This window comes from Rhinichthys klamathensis, unplaced genomic scaffold (assembly GCF_029890125.1).
Source record: "Rhinichthys klamathensis goyatoka isolate OS25496 unplaced genomic scaffold, OSU_Roscu_1.1 h1tg000727l_1, whole genome shotgun sequence".
NCBI classification, from domain to species: Eukaryota; Metazoa; Chordata; class Actinopteri; order Cypriniformes; family Leuciscidae; genus Rhinichthys; species Rhinichthys klamathensis.
In genome coordinates, this window is record NW_026607141.1 from 1,069,465 (window position 1) to 1,097,366 (window position 27,902).

The following is a 27,902-nucleotide window of genomic DNA, read 5'->3' on the forward strand; positions in this document are numbered from 1 at the left end:
CGGTTCAGCGTTTGTTGTGTAAAGCGACTTCCGGTGAAATGGAGTCAGGAGCGCTAACGTTACTCTTCACAACTTCCCTGAAGAATCTACCGGCAATTACATCAGCGGATGTTTTTCGACTTGTGGAGCTTCATTCAATCGTTCCGCACTCAAAACTCAACAAAGGGTACAAGTTCTTCCACGAAAATTACATCTTTAATTGCGAAGGTAAGTAACGAACACATTAGCATTGTTTTTGCTAACGTGGTATTTCTAAACTTACCTTTATTTACATTGTAGACTGAGGAGTAACTAGTTAAATAGATAAAAATAGTAAGAAAATGTGTCATTAAAATAATATTAATGTGATTGTTCATTTTTTCATGCAATATTCAGTGTCGAGTGTGAGAAACAGGGAGGTTATCGTGAGGTGTAGGTGTTATAGGTCGATGAGGAAGCGTGAGGAGCCACATTCTCTGCAGGTTTGAGAAGAAATGAAGGCTTGGTTTCACAGACAGGGTTTAGCCAGGATTTAGTTCAATTAGAACATTTAAGTAGTTTATATATATATATATATATTTACATATATATATATATTTACATTTATACATGCATTTTAGTCTGAGACTGTAAAATTTATTCTGTCTTGTCTGTGGAACCGGGGGGATCTGTTATGATAAAAACTAACCCCTTACACTAGAAGTTCAGAATTTCTACACCTAACATGACCCCTACTTGCACTTATCAAAAGTGATGCAGTCCCATATTGAAACTATTAGGCTTGCAGTGTAAGGGGAAGTTTTTAATCGTTTATTTTCTTACTGCGGTTGCAATTTTCAATTTTGAGGGGATTTATCCCTTAAAATCTGTTCTTTTTTCATGATGTTCTCATGAATGTTCTATAGTCTAGTATAAAACTAAATTAAAATACACTGATATTGGCTTTTGTCTTTTACTTTAGATCACTTTGAATGCTGACACAGTGCCTGTTGAGTTCACTAGCTCGTCATGCTCGTGTACTGCAGGAAAAGCTTTATGCAATCATCTTGTTGCCTTGCTTTTCCAAACTGCCCACTTCAACATGATGCAGATGCAGACAGTACCACCAACTACGGCATGCACAGACACTCTGCAAACATGGCATAGAGTCATAGACCAAGAAAACAGGTAACATTACAACTAGCTATACATAAGTATAGCAAATTAATGACAGTTAATTAAAAATATAGGGGGGGGGGGGGGTTCAGGGAATTTCTGCAGAGACAACAGATCAGTTGGCGGTTAAAAAGCCAAGGATGTCTTCCAGAAGTGTATGCAAATCTACACTCTACAGAGCATACACAGGTAACAAAGAAACTTCATTAAATAAAATCTTATATCTTACATTACATAAGAACTAATCCACGGCCAGCTGTAAATAAACTATTTTAATGCACAACATGGAGGCAAAGAATCACCCGAGATTACATTTATTTGAATTATTGAGAGAGACTTTATTAATTAAATTTGGTGTGCACGCAGCACAATCTCCTATCTCTGTTTTAATGAAAGAAGCGCATTAATATAGAACAAGGATTAAACTGACTGGAACTAGCTGTGCATTAAACTGCACATTTTACTACACACCTCCAGCCAATCAGAATCGAGTATCCAAACAGACCATGGTATAACAGCATTTATAAAACCTGAGGTTCTGGAACGTTATTCTGAACTGTTCAATGTGAATGTCTCACCTTGTGGTTTTGTTGTGCACCCAGATGCGTCCTACCTTGGTGCCAGTCCTGATGCCAAAGTTTATGACCCTAATGCAGATCCCTGTTTTGGGCTTGCTGAGGTGAAATGCCCAGATATTCCTACAGTTTCTGAGGCTGGGCATATTAAAATTGTGAATGGACAGGCAACCCTGAAAAAATCGCATAAATATTACTGGCAGGTTCAAGGTCAGCTGGCTGTAACTGGACTCAGTTGGTGTGACTTCATCACTGACACTGAAGAGGACATGACAGTTGAAAGAGTGTGGAGAGACAGTGTCATGATAGCTCAGATGAGAGAAAATCTGGATATTTACTACTTTTGTACTTACATAAATGAATATCTTAAGGGTGGTATCTAATAGGCCTAATTGCACTGTATAAATTGTTAATACTGTAAAAAAAAAAAAAAGGTAGTCTGGAATTGTGTATATAATTTTAATTTATGGTGTATAAATGAATATCTTAAGGGTGGTATCTAATAGGCCTAATTGCACTGTATACATTAATACTGTAAAAAATAATAAGGTAGTCTGGAACGGTGTATATAATTTTTACTTATGGTATATAAATGAATATCTTAAGGGTGGTATCTAATAGGTCTAATTGCACTGTATAAATTGTTAATACTGTAAAAAAAAAGATAGTCTGGAATTGTGTATATAATTTTTATTTATAGTGTAATTCTAACGATTTCAAGATTTTGTATTTGTACAAGATGTATATTTTAACATGGAGATATGATTTTCAATAAATGTTTTATGAAATTACAATTGTTACTTTAATTGTCCAACAATGCATAGCTGATAATAATTGCCTATTACAATGTGAAAAAATATAATCTTGGGAAAAATATAATACAAGAGGTGTACATACATTTTAATACATAAGTCACTTTTTAAAGGGATAGTTCACCCAAAAATGAAAATTCTGTCAGTAATTACTCACCCTCATGTTGTTCCAACCCCGTAAGACCTTTGTTCATCTTGGGAACACTGATAAAGATATTTTTGATTACTTTTTGTGTGCAAAAACAAACAAAAATTACACTAGTGAACTGAAGGAAATTAATAGTTGAAATAAAGTCGTTATTTTTGTTTGTTTTAGCACAAAAAAAGTATTTCTCGTCGCTTGATAAACTAAGATTGAGCCACTGTAGTCACTTGGACTATTTTGACGATGTCTTTAATAACTTTTACGGGGTTGAACAATATGAGGGAGAGTAATTACTGACAGAATTTTCATTTTTTGGGTGAACTATCCCTTTAAAATTAAAAGGCTATGACGGACATACCCCTTTGTGACCTTTAACATCAAGCGGCCACTGAAAATTGCTCATCAAGCAGCAGTTAGTCCACAGCTGGTTAACTGTTCCAGACAAGGTTAAAGGTACAGTGGTGTCCCAGATGTGAAACTCCTTCACTCTTCTGATGGCTCTCTCAACAAGAATTCGAAGACGAGCTATCGCTTGTGTTCTCTCTGCATTTTCTTTGCTGAACTGAGCTTCTGTTTTAAAAGGTGGTATGATGAGTTTGGCCCCCCGTTCTGCCAGCATCTTCTCAATGGTGAATCCTTTGTCAGCCATACAAGCATCACCTGGCTCCAGCAAGTCAAGAATCCCTGACTGTTTCGTCAACTCTTGATCGGAGATGGAACCTGTGTACAGGCTGGATACAAAAGTAACTGCTCCGCAAGGAGCAATACCGATCAACCCCTTGAAGGTAGTGGTGTTTTTATATGAAGAGAAAACCTCAGACTGGAGCGTGAGTGAAGATGGATTCTGGCATCTTATCTCTGTGCAGTCAATGATGACCCTTACCTCTGGACAAAACTGCCTAAATTTGTCTGGCATGGTGGAATTCACTTGCTCTCTGCTCATCCATATGGGCAATGATCCAAGGACAAGGTAAAGATAGCTAGCCCAAGTTATGATGATGCGGCTAACAGTGGAGACACTTACTTTGAAAATGTCAGCCAACACTTTCTCCTTCAATCCTGCAGCAACACGACAGCAGTACAAAAAAAATTCATCAATCAGTGGCAAGCTGCGGTGATGACTGTGAGAAGCTTCCGCTGCAGTTGCCTGTTCTTTCTTCTGGGCCTTAGACCAGTAGACTAGCAAGGATGCTGAGGGCTCAATAGCCTTCCAGAATGCTTGGAAGACCCCTTCAGATGGAAACCTGGTGTAAAAACGTATGTCTTCATCTGAAGCACAGAATCTCTGAAACTGGGACAGAGAGTGGCCCATTCTCAGCTGCATGACCTCACTTTCTAGTTTTCTGACTTCAGCTTCCAAATCTTGTATTCGTGCAGCTGCTGCATCCTGTGCACCTAGATTCATACAAAAAAATAACAGTTTAACATAGTGGCAAAACAAATATTAATTAATTACGTAAACAAATATTATTATAACTACATATTATACCCAAAATTAGAACTTTTGCCCACTCAGACCCTGTGTCCATATCTCAAAGTTGTTGTGCAGTGATACAACCTGTCTGATTTACAAATTCATATGTATAATTATCTGGAATTTACTATGATTCAAAACAAATGTTTATTGTAATAGTCATTTTAAGACTTTGTTTATCTTAATTTTATTACTGCTCAGTTGTGGCAGCATTATGTGGAGAAATAAAGTATGGTGATATTTTCCTGTAACAGTAATTTGTGTCAAAATGAACTAAAATGATATGTCTTGAAAGTGAAGGAACATAAATGTACTAAAAGCTTCAATAACAGATTTAATAAAAAAAGAAGGGGAAAGCTGCTTCATAATTTGTTTTCAGAAATGCATAACTTAAACATACACTGTAAAAAGTGAACAGTTGGATCAACCTAAAAAAATTACTTCAATTGGTAACACCTAAATTTTTTTAGTTTTCTCAACTTAAATTATCACGTTTTATCAACTTAATTTCACTAGGTCAAGGACACTTATATTATTTGAGTTCATTCAATCCTGTTATTTACATTAGTCTGACTTAATTTCACTGCATTCCAACTTAAATGTATTACTTTTTCCTACAGTTGGTTCAACTTAAAAAAATTACTTCAATTGGTAACACCTAAAAAAATGACGTTTTCTCAACTTAAATTATTATATTTTCTCAACTTAATTTCACTAGGTCAATCACAGTATCACACAATAATCAAATTGCTTTAGACATATTTATTAACATTAATTCATTGTATACACCATCAGTATTTTCCATATTACAAACTTTGAGAAATCATTACAAACTGTTCATATTTGTTGTGCCAATGAAATTTAATTTACTGACACACTTCACATCCATTCCATTAACAGTCTTTTTGCAAAGTGGTCTTTGCACTGCATCTTGCTCAAAACTGAGCCACGAATACATTTATAAAAATAAATATAAAAACAGTGGTTATGCCCTTAAATGAGCCACCTAAAAACTATTAAAGGGATAGTTCACCCAAAAATGGTTCCAAGTTGTTCCAAACCTGCATGAGTTTCTTTCTTCTGCTGAACACAAAAGAAGATGTGTTGAAGAATGTTGGTAACCAGACAGTTGACGGCACCCATTGACTTCCATAGCAGGGAAAAACAAATACTGGAAGTCAATGGGTGCCGTCAACTGTCTGGTTACCAACATTCTTCAACACATCTTCTTTTGTGTTCAGCAGAAGAAAGAAACTCATGTAGGTTTGGAACAACTTGAACCATTTTTGGGTGAACTATCCCTTTAATATATTCTTAAAATAGAACCATATAAGTGTATGAGAAAAGTGCTTTAGAAAAGCTTACAGGCAATGCCCTAAATTTGAAGTGAACCAATCAACTACAGATTCGAACATCCAACTACACATTCAAACTAGACATATGAATGAACAAATGGATAGTCTACAAACATAAGAAAACAAATTAAACATTTTTTCAAACACAGACTAGGCATATGCACATTCAAACATTACTGCAAGTTCACTGTAGTTTACTGAAAAGACTTTGAACTTTTGGTGACATTTTGTGCTGATCAAGCTGCAAGAGAACTTTCTGGAATACCTCGAATGTCAAACGAAGTGGTTTTGGGTAAGCCAGATTGATGATGTATATCATCCCGAGAAGCAAGGCACAAGCTGATGTGAACGACGGCAGTTCATTCAAAACTTTAACACCCTCAATGATGATACCTATGTCAGCCGGTGGTTCATGATGTTCTCCCCCCTCCTTCCGAATAACATACACCGCCATGGTGAGCTGCTCCAGCTCACCCTCACAATCATCTCGCTGGTTCTCCTAAAGTAGTGTACATTAAACAAAATACATTTTGCGTTCATAACTACAAAACCCAAATTTAAACTTTCTGAAAAATCAAAATCGAAATAGAATATGCGGAATTTCAACTCACAAGGTACTCCTTGATAAGGTCTTGAGGATTTTCCCCCAGGAAAACGATGAGGGCCTTCAGGACACACTCTCTTTTCGTGTGAATATTTTCAGTCTGTGAAAAAGCAATTGTGATTATTTTTAAAATTCTGAGTAATCTGTAATAGAGAATCAGATTTCGCAAAGGACAAGAAAAGATAAACATTTACAAAACTATAAAAGTTTGTATTAATGAGTGGCCAAAATATATACATCACAGAAGTATACAAAAATCATTATTCAGATATAAACACTGATGTCTACGTTTAAAAAAAAAAAATCTTCATTTAAAATGATTTCAACGTAGAATAAATGACTTTGTTTGGTGCACATTCCAACACTTAAGACCAAATTGTAGGTGTTTAAAAGAGTTTGAGAAAACTAAGTTAAATTTAAGTTGTTACCGTTTTTGCTTTTATGGAATGTTTTAAAGGAGAACTCCGGCGCAAAATGAACCTTTGGTCTAATTACACATTGTTACCTAGTCAACCGTTATCTGAGATTTGTTTTCATGATTATCGAATGTAAATAGTTTTATCTCTAAAAACAGTTTAGCCTATAAAGCTAGTATAACGCTAGTATATTGGGCATAGATCAATGACAAATAAAAATCGCTTGTTAATACCACTAACTAGGCTGAAAATAGACCCACACTAACATGGTAGCATAATGAGGGTCCCTACCTTCAAACCGAAGCATTGAGAACTTTGTCAGTGTCCAGACAGTTTAATAAGAAGATATTTTAAACATACAGTCAACTTCGCGTATACAGGCAGAAGCCATCTTTGAAATACAGCCTTTACCAGTCGATCTACGAACGCCGATCCAAGTGCGCTGGTGAGATGTGAACGAGCTATAAGTTGTGATAAGGTGAGCGCGAACAGCAGGCTTGGATCGGCGTTCGTAGATCGACTGGTAAAGGCTGTATTTCAAAGATGGCTTCTGCCTGTATACGCGAAGTTGACTGTATGTTTAAAATATCTTCTTATTAAACTGTCTGGACACTGACAAAGTTCTCAATGCTTCGGTTTGAAGGTAGGGACCCTCATTATGCTACCGTGTTAGTGTGGGTCTATTTTCAGCCTTGTTAGTGGTATTAACAAGCGATTTTTATTTGTCATTACACTATGCCCAATATACTAGCGTTATACTAGCTTTATAGGCTAAACTGTTTTTAGAGATAAAACTATTTACATTCGATAATCATGAAAACAAATCTCAGATAACGGTTGACTAGGTAACAATGTGTAATTAGACCAAAGGTTCATTTTGCAACGGAGTTCTCCTTTAAGTTTTGTTTAGTCATTGAGCAGTGTAGACATCCTTCAGTGTCACTATAATTGTCATTTCAGTTATTAAGGCAGACTTTAAAAGCAGAAGGAAGAGCCATTCTAAGCTTTTTTAATTTATTTAACTCGTTTTTTTAATGACAAAAACTAAATTGTTTTTCAGTCATCACAACTGTTATAACACTGGTTATTCAATAAACAGATATTACTGTTACTAAACTCAGCTCAAAAGAAATTTAAATTCCGAATTGATCCATATCGTGATACGTATCGTATCGTGGCTTTAGTATCGTGATGCGTATCGTATCGCGACATTGTTGGTGATACACAGCCCTAGTTATGACACTTTCAAATTTCAAGTAAATGTTACTGTTAAACATACTGCGACTAAAATAAGATTGTGTAGTTGATATTAATGTAAAACACACAGACGTACCTGATCCAAAATCTGAAGAATTTCTGCAGTCTTCTCACGGGTTGCACCTCCTTTTAAACGGATTACTCTAATTAGTTGACTCATGTGCACATCTAACTGGGCAAGGAACGTGTCTTCTAGTGGAACAGCCATAAGCCTATGGAACTCTGCATTGATCTGAAATCAAAAACAAAAAAACAAAAACAAAAAAGTGTCAACAACAGTCAAACTGCACAAGCAAAATTTTATTATATCAACTCAAATAATGTATTTAGCCAGTAAAACTAGAACTTTAACTTCTTTTTTCAATACCTCGTAATGTCTGAAAAGCGCAGGCCACCTCGCCTTGAAATCCCTAACACTGGGCTCCTGGTTCACTACCTCCTGCCGTCTGTAAGCAAACGTGAGAGCCATTTTCTCCTTGACAACCCTTTCATTTTTCCTTTTTTCAGCCTCTGTTAAAAGTTCAAGTCTTTCTTTTTCAAGACTCTCACAAGTCTGTCCAACAGGAAGGGAAGGGTAAAAGTTTGCTTCTGCACGTTTCGGCTTCTTCATTTTTTTTGCAGGGAAACCATCTGTCGCTGCTTTGGCTTTCAGCGAGTTAACAGACACCTCTACACACCCCTGCATTTTGAGTTGGGTCCTGTAATTTCCCATTTTATACTTCAGTCGCTGTTTCCAACCAGACCATACACTGAAAGAGCCAGGTTCTTTCAGACAAGGGTACTTCTTGATCAAGGCCTCTGCGACTATGTAGAAGTGTGTGTCCTCTGGGTAGGCCTTGTATTTGAAAATTTCCTCTGCAAGTCTATTTAGGATATCAGACTTTGTACGAGAGCTGAGAGTAAGCAGTTTCCCGCTTGTAAGGTATTCAGCATTTCCATGCTCTAGCTGGAGTTCAGTCTCAAAGGAAAATTGAGGAATTGCAAAGTCTTTTGGCCACTGCTCTTTTCGTGAAAAAACAGATTCAGGGGATGACATTTTTAGTGTGACACTTGATGTGTCATTTGATGCCATAGAAACGGTGTCATTTGAAGCCATAGAAACTGTGTCATCTAAGTCAAATGAAGTGGAATGAGACAATACAGCCTCAGTGGTACTGAGATCTGTAGTGGTTTGATGAAGAATGACCTTGACTGTTCCCAAATCCTTAAGGTCAGTGGTAGAATTCAGATTGAAGAAATCACTGCCAAAATCTTGATCCATGTACTGAAGTCTGATGTTGCTCTTTATGCCAAAGGTCGTCTTAATTGAGCAGTGAAGGTCTTCAAGTGACTCCGGTATGCCACTAGGAAGGCTGAGTTTTTCAATGTTGTTCTCCCCTAAAACCACCTTCAGTCTTGCAGGTTTTGATACAGCCATGGCAATCTGCAAGACAGAAGTTACTCAATTAGTATGTGCCAAATGGGAAGACATTACATCTTTTTAATATGTAAACATTCAGAATACTGAACATTCATACTAAACATAAATTCAGAATGTTTATCTTTTTGCAATTTTTCCAGCAGCTAACCCTTTAACAATTTCAATTCACCATACATGCCTGCAGTCACATTTACTGCTAGTGGGTTTGGCATTAAAGTTTGTTCATCTTAAGTTGGCTCAATCTTAAGTTTCTCAAGCGACAAGAATACATTTGTGCGAACAAAACAAACAAAAATAACGACTTTATTCAAGTATTCATTTCCTTCTTTGTGGGCCTCGAGTGAGTTCACGTAGTGTAACAGCGTAGAGCTTCTGGTTGAACGTCACACTCATCACACACATGACCAGCGTCGGCCAATAGTGAGGCTACGTGTGACGTACAACACAGAAGCTCTACGCAATTATACTACGTGACTATCTAGAGGCCAAGAGAGAAGGAAATGAATACTTGAATAAAGTCGTTATTTTTGTTTGTTTTTTTGCACACAAAAAGTATTCTCGTCACTTGATAAACTTAACATTGAGCCACTGTAGTCACTTGGACTATTTTAACAATGTCTTTAATAACGTTTCTGGGCCGGCAAGTTTCAATCCCTTAGAAGCCTATGGAGGAGTGATCCAGCTCTCGGATTTAATCAGAAATATCTTCATTTGTGTTCCGAAGATGAACGAAAGTCTTACAGGGTTTGAACAACATGAGGGCGAATAATTACTGACAGAATTTTCATTTTAGGGTGAACTATCCCTTTAAATAGCCAACTAGATACTGACATCACAATTATAACTCTTAACTCAAAATATCATCAAAATAGCAGGGTCTTTTTTCTCTGGACAAAATCATAGGCCTTACCATTTATAAATGGACATATCTTTTAAGGGTAACAAGACGCATTCCTCCAACTCTGTAATCAGCCAGGGGATATATATCTTGCAGTTCCTGAGGCTCAATAAGGTCCACTTCCTTAACGGATGATGTTTCGAGTTTATAACCTCTGTAGTGTTCAATATACCACCCACTGAGTCTCTTGACAATGAAGATCAATCTTTGTTCTATAGTAACCATTTGGATTATTTCACAAAAGTCTGGCAGTCCTCCAACAGATCCATGAATCAAGATCATCCCCCTTTTGTAGTTCAAACCATTATGTGTCACATTGTTAGCTAGGTGCACGGTGTCCACATTTAAAAACTTGTCTCTCAATCCACTGGAGATCCCTTTGTCAAGGACATCAATGTGAACTGTGGAAGCATCTGACACTTCTAGTCGATGCCTGGGAAAAGAACATGTATACAAGTGATGTGCCATCTGATACTGATGTCTCTCAGAAAGCGAAAGGAGCACATTTCTGAAGTTCTTTATATTTCTTGCAACTCGCTTAAAAAAACTGTGTTTCGCTTCAAAACGCATAGTCCATAACGCAACAAGCGGTCCATATTGACGAATCAGGTGTGGATAATGTTCCAAGAAGTGGTGTTTAGGTTTGAGATCAAAGTCAGGGAAAACCTCTTGAAACCGAATTCTGTGCTCTGAAATCTTGAAACTGAGATAAGCAATGGATTCCTCTGTATGAATTGGAGAAACAACTAGATCAACAATATCCTTCAAGTCCGTTAAAACATGCCAAGCTGGTTCTTCACAGGGGACTTTCTGACCAATCAACAAAGGTACAAATCGGATTAAACTCCAGTTCTCATGAGCATTCCCTCCAACAGTTTTTTTTGATCCAAAATGAAGAGGGATTGGATGAGGTTTATTTGTTTTGTCCGTCCCCTTAAAATCGAAAGATGTTATTGCTGCATTCAGTTCAAGTAAGGTGAAGTATTTTTTTTTAATAAATACACTAAGACAAAGCGACAACTCAAAAGGTACAATTCCTTCAAAAAGATCATGGACAATGTCCGGTGGGAACCCAGATGTCACGTCAAAATATGAAAGGTGTTTCGACAAAGTACATTGTTTCTTTACACCATAATAGTTTGCCAGTCCATTGTCCTGAAGTTGTCTTAGATGTTCTTCATGAATTTCTTTGGTCCTGAGACAAAAACTTCCACTGTTCACTTCTGTTGTCTGAATTTGAACTTTTTCCGCAGTGCAAAATCTACACACATAAGACCCTGTGAAATTTTCAACGAATCCAGCAATACTGTGGGCCCCAAGGTTGTCAGCTATGACACACTGAACTGCCCCCTTTACTGTTCTGCCTAACTTTGACACAAAAATACCACTCTGTTCTAAAATGACAAGATCATTAATCAAAGGCTTTAACACCTTTTCATAACCAAAGGACTTTAGATCATCACTTTTGATTAAAGCAGCCAAATAGATGGAAGACAAAGATGAGTGATACAATGGTGGCAAATTGCCCAGAATCCAATAAATGCCACAGATTTTATGCTTCCGTCGTGACGTACCCAGCGGATTACAAATTTCAAATTCATCAACATATAATATCAATGAAATACTTTTCTGCTGGCATAAAAAATCATTCTCTTTGAAAAGGGCACCATCATAAAATGATTTGTAAACCTGCACAGAACCCCTTTGTTTAGTTGGTTGTTCCAGTTCATCTGTGTCTTTCAAATTCCTAGCCTGATCCAATACATTCTGGCATTCAAGAATTTGCTGCAAAGACTTTAGAATAGAAACGTACTGGAAAGTTTTCTTCTCATTGCGATCAAGTACAAATTCTACAGGTTCAACAACATTAAAGTGTCTCTTGAAGTAACTCTTTCTTCTCCACGCAGTAGAAAGCGGCCCTTTGTGTCCTAATGCTTTTTTAATAGCATTAGACTCACACAATGCGTTAGCTAATTTTTCAACGATTGATTGGTCAAACTCACAACTATGTTCCTGTAATATTTCAGTCAAAGTCTTCTGTGTGATAGGAAGCGATACAGAGCCAATCAAATAGCTCAACTCTTGTAGCAGTTCATCGATGGCTGTGTTAGATACAAGATAGATGTTTTCTAATTTTAAAAGGACCAAAGCAAGTTTAAGTTCTATTTCTTTTTCCAAGTTCACAGGATCACTGTCAATTGCAGGGTCAACATGCTCATCGCTGCAAGGTATTTCATCATCTGAAATATCACATGAAATACTTCTGAATGACTCACTGCCAGAGTTTAAAATTTTGTTTTCAACAATCCCATGCTTGAAATCACTTGCTCCAGAGTGTCTTCTATGTTTGTGACTTTTAAAATTCACATAAACATTAGTTTTGTAGGTACAGTCCTTGTACATACATGTTATGGTCTCCTTGTTTTTCAGATGGTGAAAGATGTGTTGAAAATAATCCTTTTCGGCTGAAAGTTGATGAAAACAAATATGACAGCTGAAAGTGGTTAGGGGTTCTTTGGGTAACCTTTGGACAGGGTGGTTTCTGGATAAATGGCTTAATAAAGCATTCCAAGTCTTGAATCTGCATACACAGTTTAAATAAGTGCATGGATAAGTGGATCCGCGTCCATAATGCTTGTGGTTAAGTTTGTAATGTTTGAGCAGTTCAGATCTTCTTGTATAGACCCCCCCACAGTCTTTACATTTCCACATTAAGTGCAACCCTGGAATGAAAAATAAAAATTACTCTTTACTTAAAGTAAGTTTTCTGGCAAAAACTCACTATCATGTCATCCAAACTGTGCCAATTGTATTTGAAGTGACAAGGAAACAACGCGAGATCACGCGTGTGTCAAACCGGAGTTCTCGCGCGAAACTGGAATTGTGCTGCTGTTGCGTCTGGTCAAGCAAATGTTTATGCTTTATTTCTGCTTGATATAATTGTAAATATATCTATTAAAATACTGATATTCTAGTCTATATCTCCTCCCTGAACCTCCCGCTGCCCTGTTTCTTAATCTCTTATTGGCTGTAGGTCATCGATAATGTCATTTTTTTTAATCACCGACAGGTCCAGATATTTAGCATGCCAAATATCTCACAGGCATCGGCGACTCATCTACGATACTCTAAGATCGCATCTTTGATCATTCACACTGCGTGATCATCACTCGGCGTGATCGAGCACTGATTTGCCTATGATTCCGGGCATTTGTTATTATATAACCGTGAGACCGACGGTTATAGTTGAACACCGTCATTAGAACCGCAAAAACCATGTTATTAAAATATTTTTTTACAAACATTTTTTATCATAGAGAATATTTAAATACTAATATCAGCTTACGAGGGAAACGGAGGCGGAGTTAGTGGTGCTTCGGAGGCTGCTACTGCTGGAGATGATTCGGGAGAGGTCTGTGCACCACCCCCTCCCCAAGAAGAGAAATCTTGGAGATCTCCTTAATAAACGGAGGTCTGAAATCTCTGCCCCTTTACCGATCAGAGCGCGCGCTGACACGTACGAGCGCGAAAGTGTGCGTGGCAAAAATGACGTCATTGCGGTGTGGGCAGTCGTGCGCTTTGGGTGCACGACTGCCCACACCGCAATGACGTCATTTTTGCCACGCACACTTTCGCGCTCGTACGTGTCAGCGCGCGCTCTGATCGGTAAAGGGGGAGAGATTTCAGACCTCCGTTTAAGCTTTGGGTGCAAGACCCCATTTCGCCTGCCGATGTGCACGGCTTTTTTTGTAACAGCGTGCGCTGCGCCGCATCCGAGGATGAACGACTTCAAGCCGAATCTGCCCGAGCATATATGTCTCACCGCACCGGCACCCAGTTTGCGCGTCTACATTGCAAAGTTCACTGCAAAGTTTTTTTGTTAAGGATTTGTTTACTGTGAGTGATTCATTTAATGGAAAGCACATTTCACTTCTAGTTGTCTTGCTGATTATTTTAAATAAACGTAGAGCAAGCTAATCAGTGTCTGCTCGTTTATTCAAACTAAGTTGTCCTATAGAGAGCCTAAGTCCCTCCCCTCCGCTTCCGGCTCATGGGACCTTATTTCGGAAAAAATATGCATGGTAGTCAATGGCGAGAGACAACTTATCTTTTATTCCGTCTGAACTGTGCCCTGAATTACACATATGATGTTTGTCAATTTGAAAGATAACTATGAAAGTAAAGAAAGTCGCAGTTTGTCATAAAACAGAAGAGTATGTGAAAATCGCTCAATGAACTACATCTCTCGTCTCGCACTATGTACGTCACCGAGCTTGTGTGTGTGCAGTCTGGTACAAAACACACATGACGGCGTAACGTTACGATTATAACGTTAGACTATAGAAAAGATGACAGACGTTAGCTTCATTCATTGAGAAAAAAGGTAAGACGTCACATGCTCTCCTTTTGGGTTTGTAGTCTTTGTAATTACGTATTTTCACAGTCTTATACCTCAACAGTTTTACATCAAACTGCGACTTTCTTGACTTTAAAATGTATCTTTTAAATTGACAAACATCATATGTGTAATTCAGGGCACAATTCAAACGGGATCAAAATGTTTGTTGTCTCTCGCCATTGACTACCATACAATATTTTTCCGGGCGCACCGGATTATAAGGCGCATAAGATACTGCAGTCAAACGTTTGACTGGGTTTGCGTTAATGCATCCACTAGATGTGCTAGATGTCAACAAATGTCAACAAAACAGTCAGATAAAGTGAAACTTTATTAAGCGTTCTGATAACTCCGTTCACTCCCATGGTAACGTTGTTCAAACATTAAAGGAGAACTCTGGTCAATTTTAACATTGAGCTCATTTTTTGTAAATTTGGAGTGCTGTCAGTACTAGACATGTGCCGGTATTCGGTAATGCGATAAATCGCGGTAATGAATATGCACGATATTGTTATCGCGGGGACTTCAAAATACCGTGAAAAATAATAGATCCGAATTTAGATTTTTAGAACGCGCATCAGCTTATTTTCCATCAACCGCTTAAAAAACAATGCGTATGCTGCGCAAAACACGTGCGCACTTTGATGTAAACAATCCCCACATCACATGTATAAGCACTGTGTGCATGCAGTGCGCACTCTAGTCTAACGTAAACAATCCTCACGTGGAGAAGAAGCACGGCGGAAGGAGGAACGCTGCCGACTATTTATCCCCCGCATGGCTGCCAACTCTCACGCATTCATCTTGAGACTCACGCAATTGACACTTTCACACGGTCTCGCGCCACACATCCATTTTCTCACGCAGAGAAAAATCGCGGAGCAAAGAGGACACTGACACCGACAGACTAGACAGAGCAGGTTACTTTTGATATGAAAAAAACATCAGCTCTCAGGTTCTGTCCATTTTATAACGAAATTCAGACAGTAAATACTGTTTTGCTGCTTGTAAATGTGACGTGACAGATCGCGCGCCTCAGTTCAAGTAAACCGATCATCTGTTACTTTTTATTAAAGATACAGTACAACCCACCGAAAGGTACGCACTTTCGATCAATCAGTGTTTTTCAACCACGGAAAGAGGTCAATAAAACTGCAGGAGAACAATTATGTCACAGAACGTTACATTTACCTCAGGAAAGCCATTTAATGTTAGTTGACTATAAGAAAATAGCTATAGAGAGGAGTATTTTGCTAAATATGTGCACTATATTACATATTTTAATATATGTTTACTTGTCATTATATAATTGTTATTATAATGAAAATTACGGCATATTACATTTTTATATTTATATTATTATTATATTTATATTGTATGCATTATATTTAATTTCTCTCTGTATGTTTACAGCATTATGTGAGATATTTTTTCTTGAGAAAAATTTAAATGCAGGCTATCTACTGTAGCCTACCTAATATTTATCCAAATGAGTCAATATTGAATCAAGATTGAAATTAAATCCAAGAATTTAATTGAAATCGTGAAAATGGTGTTAAGCAATAATACAAACAGTAGCCTCAGTAACTGTACCATGTAAACATTGTAACATGTTGTCACTAAAAAATAAAATTAATGTTTTGACAATCACAATTACACATTGTGATGCAAGTTTTTTTAGATACCCCCAATCCATCTGTTTCTCTTGTGCAATTAAAATATCGTGATAATACCGTATACCGTGATAAAAGCTCAATCAATTAATCGCAGCATGAAAATTTGATACCGGCACATGCCTAGTCAGTACAGATAACAACGACAAAAACCAGTGTTGCCTACACCGTGTTATCCTCTTTTTTAAAATTTGCACCCTGTTGACTTAAACGGGACAAGTTTTAAACCTGCTTTTAGCCTCTTAACAACCGGAAGTAAATACGGGTATGTGAGCTGGCTGAATAAAGAGATTATTCCTGCCTTCGTGAAAGCTCGGATCACAGTTGAGACTGATATATCAGCCCAGGCATCCACGATCCATTGGCAGATAGTGGCGTAAGTCGCCCGGCGCTGTCTCCCCGTCTTGGTGAACGTGTGTTCCATCCATATAGAAGGCGCTCCGGATTATAAAGCGCACTGTCGTTTTTTTGAGAAAATTAAAGGCTTTTAAGTGCGCCTTATAGTGCAGAAAATACGGTATAATATATAAACGTTCCTGGCAACACCATCACGCTCTCTATTAAGGTGCAGTATTTTCTTGCAGTACTATAAGGTGATATATTATTGGAAAGCTAAACTGGAAAAGAAAAAATGCACAATACATGTCACGCCATATAATCATTTCGAGCTTCAAAATTGGTTTACACTGTATAAACTAACAAAAGAGATATTTCTGAAAATCAAAAAAAGGCACATGCATTCGGGATGTCATAAGGGTGAGTTAATGCCAATTTTAGTTTGAAAATTCTTAATTAGGATAAAATGCAAGTCAATAACATTAGATGGAATTTATTCAAACATATCCAACATTAGTAATTCATATAATCTATTATCAATTATAGAAGAAATTAGAAATTGCTTAAATTAATAGAAATGACTTACCATGTAACGTTATAGCAAGGTGTGTCCTCAGTCGTAAAACAGGTAAAACGCTTTCGGTCCTAAGGGGAGAAAAATGTTGTAGTATTTAACTTAAGTGGTAGAAAATGGTTTGCTACAGGTCAAGTAATTCATTAGTTGTGAAAATACTACTATTTCTACAAAAAAAACATAATTTTCTACTAAAGAAAACCCTGACATTTTTTTTCTGCATGAAACACCTCGAGCTAGGCGGATGAAACACCTCGAGCTAGGCAAATGAAGCTAGCGTTAAGCACAGCTACCTAGTTCAGTAACTTAGTCAGGGCACTGATCAGGGAATCAGTCAATGTGCTGACTCCCTGATCAGTGCCCTGATTACCGAACTAGGGAGCTGATTGAGACACACCCAATGACTTTTATCACAGACTTTCAACATCATTTTGGGCGAAAAAAAGTCGATGAATAAATCAGAGCTAACGTTTCAAAGGCAAATAAAAGAACAGACAAACATTACTTTAAAAGCAAACTCAATATTATACTGCAGGAATTCAAATTCGAGCATTTAGTCCCGCTCCCCGAGCACTTCCCGCCCAAAGCATTTCCAATATCTCGCGCGGGCACAGACGGTTAAGGAGGCATCAATTTTAAAATTATTTTATTACACATACTTCCAAGATCCAAAATGAACACATTTTTATAAAACAAACGAGTAAATAGTATACCACATCCTGTGTAAGTTACATATTCAGTAACGTTAACGCTATTTCGCAATCGTAGGCCTACGATTGCGTTAGTATTCATGTTCACAAACAACATTAATTAACTCATAAACAACTAAAACACACGTCCAAAAGTTGCATATTCGAGTATATTAATTAAAACAAACTTCCAACCTACCTTATTCATCCGAGTGCGAGAGAAAAAGAAAATGGCGGTTGAGCAGAAGTTCCAGTCAGGCTCGTGCGTCATGACGTCAGAAAAAAAAAACCGTCTGACGCGGAGGTCCTTAAAGGGAAATTATACTTTGGGTGAAAGTGAGATATTTGAGTGTCTGTGAATTTCTATGCGTTCAAGTTGAATGAGTGTACAATAATCAATTACGATTAGGAAAGCAGAAATACGAAGTAAATAGACTCAAATAATTCTAGTTATCCAACTTACACCCATATTCACTTTTTACAGTGTACCTGGAAGAGGAGTGAATGCATAGTCATGATCTGCTCCAGCTGTTACCTCACTATCGATTTCGTCGTCTTGGGTGTCGTCAGAGGAAGGGATAGGAAAGGTTTCTATGGTTTGAACTCGAATTCTTTTGTAAACCGACTCTCGTGAAGTTTCTCCCCAGTTGTTCCACTTAAATCGGGACGGGACAGCCCCTTTTCTGAGGCGCTTACGACCAGTAGCGGCAGTGTAATTAGCGTCGGTAAAGTGCCGGCTACAAACAAACGTGCTGCCTCTAAGGATCTTAAACAGTGGGCCTTCTACGCGTCTAATAGCATGCATCCACTTCTTTGTCTGACAGTCGTCGCTTGGAAAAGCATGAAAACTCAAATATGGTTGTCGCTGCTTATTAGTTGTGCAATGAGGGACGCTACAGTGACACCTCGATGTTGCTTCAGCCATTGTTGTTTCGACCGGAAGTCGCTTTACACAACAATCGCTGAACCGGATGTGCGCTCTAACTTCCGTGAAAAAGGCCTATTAGGACCTACAGCTGTTGCCTATGCACCTTTGCGTGTCCTACCATGCCAGTGACGTCATCGAAACTGCCAGCGTAACAAGCGCAATTTTTGTGTTGCTTAAAAAAAGCTATATTGATATTTGTAATTAAAATTTTTAGTGTAATTTACTTTTAATTGTCATAAACAACACGTTATCAACGTCGATTTTTTTCAGTTCAGTTAATCTGGTATAGTACAATAAGCATTTTAAAACATTGATTTTGTGTAATATAATTCTATATAGTTATCCGTTTCATTGTATTATGAGAGTTACTTCCTGATCATGATGGTGAAAAATAATGCTTGAAACTTATGGGCATTTTATATAAAATATACTTTATTTCACAAGAACATGTGCAGCATGCATTTTTCTTTATGTAAAATAATGTCAAAAATCTAAAAAGAGAGAGAAAATCCAGCATTGTTTTAAAAGAAACAATAAAAATGTACCGTACTTCAAATAATAGCCGAGTCCCAAATAGACGATTGTCTCTTTACACGCCTGGTGTGGCTGGTCTGGGTAAATATAAGGCCGGTCTCAAATAGAGGTCGGGTCTGTTTTTTAGTTTCGGGTTGTATTTAATCTTCTAAAACCCGTCAGATCGTCCGCTTTTTGGCGGCCACCAAAGCAAATTTTTGTCCCGCCAAAGCCTATTTTGATCGGTGAGTGATGTAGAGTAGAATGACTGCTGCGCATGACAGGGCGCTTAACGAGCAGAGAGAGAGTAGAGAGAGAGAGAGAGAGCGCTGGCCGCGCGCGCGCGCACTCTCACGTCTTCAAACAACACGAGCTTGCTCTTTATTTGTCACATACCAGTTATAGTTCATACAACGAGCAGTGACTCACTGTGTAACAAAAACATACCCTAAATATTATTTAAAAGGTGCAACAATTTTAAATACTTGCAAAAATAACCATGCTTGTGTCATTGTAAATAATTCCGCCCCTCCCTCACTTCCGGTTCTGGCGCTGGGGTTCTGGCACTGGGGTTCTGAAACTGGTGGTGCTGCGGGTCTGCAGCTGGATATATCTCCGTTCTGCGCCTGCATGTAAATGAGACAACTGTCTATTTCTTCAGATATATTCTCTATATTCGTCATTCAAAAAGGGGAAACCGACGCTGTCGGCTGCAGATACACAAACCATAAACAAAGCAGTGCGTGCTTACCGTTTTAAATATCAATCCTGCTAAACACTTTCTTTATTCCACTCCGCTCGTGTTAATATTGAAATATTCGGCAGGGAACACTCAGGTAAGATGACGTAACATAAGAACAGCCTTCTATCTGTAGAGTTTTGACTTCTTTGCTCGCTGTTTTGCTATTATTCTCGTGCATTGACTCTTTCACTAAGCTGAACAGCCAATCAGAGTTCCCTCTTTCACCGACGGCCCGACGCCGATTCAACATTTCGAATCGGCCGAAACAAAGCCGACGAGGACCAATTTCAGCCGACGGCACGGAACCGTGCAGAACACACCGAGGAAACTCAGTCGGCCGACGCACAAAAACTGCCCGACGGCCGACCGTCGGCTTGGTGTGTTCCAGGCTTAAGACTTGCGGTATAAAACACCAGTACTTACACATGTTTGAGTTCGCAGATGCTGACGCTTTCATTCACCTCCATCCTCCCCACCACCACCAGGATGGTCCCTTCCCCTCCATCCTCCCCACCACCACCAGGATGGTCCCTTCCTATACCTCACAGGGGGTCGGCTGCGCCCCTGCCTTCGTCTTCAAGTAGGAAATGCAGAGTCCGGACCCTCGGATTGCGAGCTATGGACGGGGCCTACGCCAAAGAACTTTATTGCTTGCTGGGCTATCAATAAATGTATTATTGTTACAGTATTTATTCTCCCGAGTCTTTCTGGTAGAAATGGAAAAATAAGCCGGCTTTACTGACAAAACACAATAAACAATAAAACCATCAAACATCAACACGCAGTTGTCAAATGATAGAATTCCTTTAAGATAACCCACACAGCAAAAGGACTCCGCGGCGGATCTGCCGCGGAGGTATCGTGGCTTCCGGAACGGACCCGCGAAACGGACCCGTATCGGCGTCCACTTGCTCGCAGTGACGGATCCGCAACGGAGGCGGATCGCGGACCCGCAGTGGCTCCGCGTTGCATCCGCTCCGCATCCGCCATTAAAACCTTACCTCTGCGGCGGGTCCGTTTGGGACCCGCAAATTGATACATACATCCGCCGCGGACCCGCAACGGACTCATAAAATTCTGGCTCATCTGGCCCGGGTCCGTTTTGGACCCGTTTATCTAATTTTTAAAATCCCTTCTGTTCTTGCTGTAGGATAAAATAGGATAAACTAAACTATAGGATAAAACCAAAAACTATAGGGCTAGCCTAGGCTAGTAGGCTACTACAGCAATATAGACCTAAGCTTAAATCTGCATCGCCTTGTATTTTTAACCTAACAATATTGTAAATAGGCCTAACATAAAAGTTTCGATACAAGACATCAATTTACTGTACAAAAGTAATCACTACTCAATGGAAATATAAAATTTACATTTATGGAAAGTTATAGGTTATAACCTATTCTGGTTTGTTAAGTAGCCTCTGTGGGCCAGGCTAATCTACATTCATTTTGTGGTCAAAACCTAATTTAGTGCTTTATAGGCCTAGGTCGGTGTAAACATAACATATTTGATCTATTAGGCTACAACTTCAATGAAATACAGCACTATGTACAGCTAAAATATCAGAAAATGAATAACTGGTGAACAACAAGAAGTTCAATAAAAAGATGGTTTAATGTAATCATTTCTCCTATTACTCAGTTTGTGTGGATGGAGGATAGCATGCTTGGTGACCTCCGCATCTGTGGCTGACCGCGTCACCGAGTTTTTTCTCACAGCACCTGTAATCAAACAGACAGATATTAACACAATCATAAAATTATATTACATACTGATTAGTTAACACATCTTCCTTAGTAGTTAACAGTAGTGACTTAAGCGTTAATAAAGAATGACCTAATTCCTTATTAGTTATGCAGTAAGTAAGAAACAGTATTCTAAAGTGTTACCATAAAGTCAAACAAGTGTTAAGAATCAGGTTTGTGAGAAATATAAATATTGTAGCTTAGCTTGGTCATGTACCGGTCTGAAAGTAAGTGGCTTTCCTTGAGAAAGGAAGTCTGCATATTTGCAGATAAAAGCACCACAGTCATTTCCATTTGGCTGTTTGGGAATTGCCTAGAAACAAAATTCCAAGTAAGTATAACGGTAAACAAAAGGGCACAGTTTAAAGAATATTTGTATAACTTATTATATGAGGGCATGCATACGTTGGTTCTTATTCGGCCGATGGTCCATCTGGAAGCCTCAAAGCAGCAGGCTTTTTTGATTTTGTTCTCCTCCATGAGGTATTTCCTGTTAAATAATCACACGAGACATGCATACATGCCTTCAAAGCCGTTTCAGGTTAAAACCAAAGTTCTAATTGGACATAACTCACAACAATATCTGGCAGATCTCATCATGTCTCTGACCATGGAGTCATAGCACTGGAAATAAATTACCTGGTGATAAGCAATGGAGGTCAAAGGTAAAAAAAAATAGTGTAAAGGTAAATATAAAATTTTTACACTTTTAATCATACAGTATAAATATGGAAACAATGTGTTACAAAGGCATTACTATTCATAAATTACTTACAGCCAAAGCCCAGTGCAAGTCAAGGTGCAAAGGAACAAGAACTAGATCATAGAGGCAGTGGCGCAAAAAGTGGGTATGCGCTATATGCGGCGCATAGGGGCGCAGCACCATGGGGGGCGCCGAAGCGATGGTAAAAAAAAAAAAAAAAAAAAAATTAATTCATAAAAAAAAAAATATATATATATATATATATTGTACTGCTGTTGTGCGTTTTTAAAATAATTTCTGCATTTCTTGTTATATAAAATTTTAGAGGACTAACAGGCTAGAGTAGGCGCCCTCATGGAGAAGGGGGGCGGGGTGATATCGCGAGCGGGCGGGGGCGCCGTGAGCGCTGAGCGAGCAGGTACGAGTAGTGAGTTGTCGTCGAAAAAGATGGATAAAACAAAATGCTGTGGGACTAAAAATAGAAAAAGAAAGGGGGAAAATGAGATGGCATGTCAACTGATGCGACAGCAGCTAAATAAGTGCATGCTGAAAGCCACCAGGTAGGATTTAAAGTGTGACATGACATCCAGGCATGTAGGCTATCTATATCTCTGTGGCCATCGGGACTACCGGGAGATTCCCGGTAGGCCGATGTGTTTTTTCGGCCGATACATCTCATACTTTTTTTTTTGTCTTAACGGCCCATAAAACTCGTACATCGGCGGCCCATTCGGTTTTTTTTTTTTTTTTTTTTTTGCTTAATTGGCGGCGCTGGGTGCCGGTGTAATGCATTGGTCAAAAAAAGTCAGTGTTAGTTTTTTTTTCTGACACACATCATTTTTTTCATCATGTGCTTATATCTTTCAAGTATAGAAATTAGTACAAAACTAATTATGAAAGTTTCCTTTATTTTTCAGTGCATTTGTTTTACAATATAGGCCTATGGCTATTACTATCATGGGATTAATATTATATTATTATGTAGTAGTGTAATGTAGACAGACACTAACTAAAAGAGGCGCAAAAATTGTTGCTGCATACCCCTCTGACACGGGGTAGTTGCGCCCCTGCATAGAGGAAGAGATCTGTAACCACCCCAACTCGTAATAAGGGTGATTTACAGGTTCTACTCTTACTCACACACACGCTCACTTTACACACAAATGGCGCCGGGGGACCAATAGTTGCATACATAAATTAGGGCCTCCCCGGCGAAAAAACACAATACCAACACAGACATCAACCACAATCAAATGAGAGTGTACTGCTGGCTTCCTTACCCGCTACCGGACGTGGGTTCCCGCATTCAAGGAAATCAACGGCGGCCGCCAAACTTAAGAGGGGAAAACCCCAGCACAATATCCCTCCCAGTCGCTATTCGCACGCGTCTATCTCCAACCCACGTCCCGGCACGGTAGCCTCGGCGAGGAACTCAGCAGCAGCCACAGAAAAACCCCCCAGCACAACAACAAATACATCGTACCTTTATAACTTTGATTCCTGATTGCTAATGCAACACAGGTGTTTCTCTTCCCCGGCACATCATGAGTAAAACACTGTGGACGCTAATAGCGTTGCCACTCCCCTTATTTGGGATGCGCAGCTTACATCTCCACTGTTTTGGTCCATTTCTTCACTGCTGCATGGCCTGCAAAATGTCCGTCTCTCTCGTGAATCCCCTGTAAACACACACAGGTGTCTGATGCACATGTAATATGCAATTTTAATAACTGACAGCACATTTCACCAATTACCTGTTTTTGTATAAACAAGTGCATCATTTTTATTCTGTAAACGCTATTTCTGTCAAATGACGGTTATTAATAATTATGGCAGATTTAAAAAAAAAATTATTAAATCAATAATTATATCGATTAGCTCTATAAAATCTACAATGTTTTTATTTTAGATGTATTGAGGGTCATTTGTTTTGTGTGGATATTCATGCATGCATTACAGCACATTCATTAAAAATCATTAATTTAACCATTGTGAATATCCGAGGGTAACTTAACGGTTGCTTCACGACCAATTTCAAAGTTCCGTTCGACTGACACTAGGAGGCGAAATACGACAATCGTATGCGATCTGTCGTGTGCAGTGGAAAGCAGCGGCAACAGCACAACCAATGGCGCGGGCGCCTCTGACGTGCGAGCTGCGTGCGACCAATGAGCCAACTCTACGTCATTACACGTCAGAGCCAGCCAAGGGGGCGCCAGGTCCCCGAATTTTCCATTATAGCAGGTCTTCGTTCATTCATAGTCTGTCTGACATTTATATTTTAGAAGCTATATGTGTCTGTCATGGATTTGCACTGAAATTGATTCTCAAAAATACGGAACAAAGTGCGTTCCGTATCAGTTCAATACGGAATAAGACTTTTATGTGTCAAATAAGCTGTCATCCCCTCCCTCTCGAGCAACTGACAGGACGTCGTCCCACGCGAAGTCATGGCAACCAAATTAACAACAGGGCGAGTAGCTGCTAGGCCTACTACTTGTCACTTATTTATAGTGTATATAATATATTATAATATATTTGCCTATAGGCAAAGTGACAAACAGCGTTGAAATCCGCACTCACGTGGGTATAAATGTCCGCTAAAGTTGGTTATATTCTCAATTTTTTAAGCCCTGTTGTGTGTGGTATGTTTTTTAAGTCTTCTTTCCCTTTCCTTGAAGATAGCCTACACGTTTGTACAATTTCTTCTTCAAATTCATTATAAAATTGTTAAATGTTATTTTTCTAATACTACTAAATATTATTTAATTTCTTATTTGTGCTTTATGTGAAAAAAAGAGTGTTAATAAATAAGTTCTTTTATTTTGGCATATCGGCGTCATGACGTCATTCCTTGCTTCAGTTGGGCGTGCGCCTGTGATGTGCTTCATTCGTAGTAAATACAGCAACGGGAAGCCGTCACATCAGCATTCTTTCCCAACTATATCATACTTCTTTTCAGGTAACTGAAACAAAATGCACATTACACACTTTGAGTATAAACACTGATATACATAATACAAATGTAGCCTATGTGTCGAAGGCATTTCTTTTTACTTTATTAATAGTTTATTGTCATGAGTTCAGTGCTGCTGAGTACAGTTAGATTGGGTGCTCGCGGTTAGCGCGACAGACCGCTATATCAAAGTGGCTATATGTAACAGATGGTCAAAACAGCGATGCAATTCGAATCAATAAGAGTTGATGATGTTGTTTCAGACGAATTATCTTCAACTTCCATATTTGGTCATTTAACCCCCACATAATATAATTGGTGAACATAAGTTTACAAGTGGTTATATAACCACTTGGCTATAGCCAAGAATTTAAGGGACAAGTTTGGTATTTTACACTTAAAGCCCTGTTTCAAAATCGTTTCTGATGAAATAGAACGGTTAAGATTAAAATGTGGACACATGCTAGCCTGACTTCGTCATACTCATATTCTAGTCAGAATGTGAGTCTGATACTGCTCCATAGGGCTTTGATTATGAGGCGTGTCTTAACCGAACCAGGAAAAAAAAAACCTCTGCACTCAATTGGATAGACCTACAACCAATCAGAGCAACGCATTAAGTCAACTACTTTGCATAGCACAGTTGTCAACTACAGAATTTAAATGCACGCACGCTGGAAGAAGTAAAATAACAACTGTTGCTTCTTTTACTTGGTCCTCCATGAGTGCGACCAAAGGAGAAACCACAACGACCACAGGGTTTTCATTGTGTCCCATCTTCTTAGTGACCATCGGAGCCAGCTGATAAATTAAACTTTTGCCGAATCCCGTAGGAAGGACGTCAAACTAGAGATGGGATTTATGGCTCTTTGAGGGGATCCGGATCTTTGCGATCCGTTCCTTTCAAAGAGCCGTTCAAAAGAACGGCTCTTTTGGCTCTTTTTAAATATTTAGTCAGTTTTAAGAAGTCAGCTTTGGGGGCATCTCAGTTTATCCTGGAAATAATCACTGGGAGGAATGATGAGGTGAGATTTGTAGTCAAATAATTAAAACTCAGATATCACACACCAATATCTGAGTTTGAATTATTCTGAAATATTGATTATTACCTCATTTGTCATGTGTGGACTATATTCCATAGGGTTGCACAACATCCCTCTGCTTAGAAAGTGACATCACTATTTTGGATTTACCTTTAGTACAAAGTGTGTGCATGTGTAAAGCTATGTTGACTTATGTTATTCATACAATACCTACTCACAAATAAACATCAAAAACAAAGCCGGCTGCAATGAATTTCTGTGCAAAACAGCTTTTACTACAAACACTTCCACACAAGAACATTGTTATCACAAGAACATTTTGATAAAAAACAAAAAATATTTAAAGTTGTAAATATATACTGTAGATACAATAACATGAACATGAACACAAAATGCGATGTAAATAAATACAAAGCAGTTCCTTACTTTATGGCTTTTTCTGCATCTCTTTCTTGTCCTTGGGCAAATTTGCATTAAGGAAGACAAGAGCTCTGACCTTTTTGGGCTTAAGGCGACTTCTCCTCTCTGAGATTATCTGTCCAGTTTTCGAGAATATTCTCTCAGAGGGAACTGATGTCGCCACAACACAAAGCTTCTTGGCCATCAGCTTGCTAAGCCTGGGGTAAACAGGGGCTCGACTCTCCCACCACTTGAGGGGATCCTCATGTGTTGGAAGAAGAGGCTCCTCCAGGTAGGCTCGCACTTCCATGACAGCATCGGCGGTTGGATTCCTGGCTTCCACTGTTCCGGCTACCTGCTCATAGGGGTGGGAGATATAACAATGGGAGATACAATTTTTATGTGATTAGATTAGATTAAATTAGATTCAACTTTTGTCATTACACAGTGTAAGAGAACAGAGTAATGAAATGCAGTTTAGCATTTAATTAGTAGTGACAATAGTAGATTTGCATATGTACAGTATGTGCAGTATGTACAGATTAAACTGATTTCATTCTAGAGATTTTTAGAGACAAAAATGTGAATTATTGTTGCCACCCTTACTTCCTCATGGAAATAGCTCCAAACTATTGATCCAGCACCACTGCCTGCTCCTTCCAGTCCTTCCACAGCTGGTTGCTGTTGGATGGATGTGCCACTGCTAATTCTTGCTGCTGCAGTTGACAGCCTTTGAAACGTCTCATCTGCTGTTCTGCCATCAGGGAAGGCCATCCTCTTAAAGCGCGGGTCAAGTGCAGCAGACTCTGCTAGTATGTGGTTGGCATGAATCTTGTGGAATCGCGATGACATACTCGCACACAGACTGTCGATCACACCTTGCGCTGCCGCTGTTGTAGTGTTTCGCCGGAAATCAGCGGTGGCTCTTTGAAGTCCCCTGGCCAGCACTATGACCTTCGAGGCTGTCAAGTAGCTGGTAAAAAAAAAAAAAAAAAAAACTTTAATGTTACAATTTTAAAGCTGAAACAATGGTAAATATTACAATGTATTAAACAGATATAATTGTGGTATCAAATATCCATATTTTTTTTATCAGGAAACTGGCATGCAGG

At 38.7% G+C, this 27,902-nt stretch overlaps 3 protein-coding genes across 4 annotated transcripts in view; all 3 read right to left on the reverse strand.

The window, feature by feature from the left end:
• The window catches only part of LOC130077301 (uncharacterized), a 235,097-nt gene that overhangs the window by 140,978 nt on the left and 66,217 nt on the right, over window positions 1-27,902 (reverse strand). The window lies entirely within an intron of this gene.
• LOC130077298 (uncharacterized) lies at window positions 5,549-8,838 on the reverse strand. The gene is made up of 4 exons (XM_056242495.1): window positions 8,140-8,838; window positions 7,849-8,004; window positions 6,107-6,199; window positions 5,549-5,994 (listed from the first exon to the last, which is right to left on the reverse strand). Exons 1-4 carry the CDS (start codon window positions 8,806-8,808, stop codon window positions 5,680-5,682), a joined length of 1,233 nt encoding a protein of 410 aa, XP_056098470.1. The 5' UTR covers window positions 8,809-8,838; the 3' UTR covers window positions 5,549-5,679.
• Window positions 26,781-27,702, reverse strand: LOC130077305 (E3 SUMO-protein ligase ZBED1-like). The gene is made up of 2 exons (XM_056242512.1): window positions 27,397-27,702; window positions 26,781-27,145 (listed from the first exon to the last, which is right to left on the reverse strand). The coding sequence occupies exons 1-2, from the start codon at window positions 27,640-27,642 to the stop codon at window positions 26,819-26,821; spliced, it is 573 nt and encodes a 190-aa protein (XP_056098487.1). The 5' UTR covers window positions 27,643-27,702; the 3' UTR covers window positions 26,781-26,818.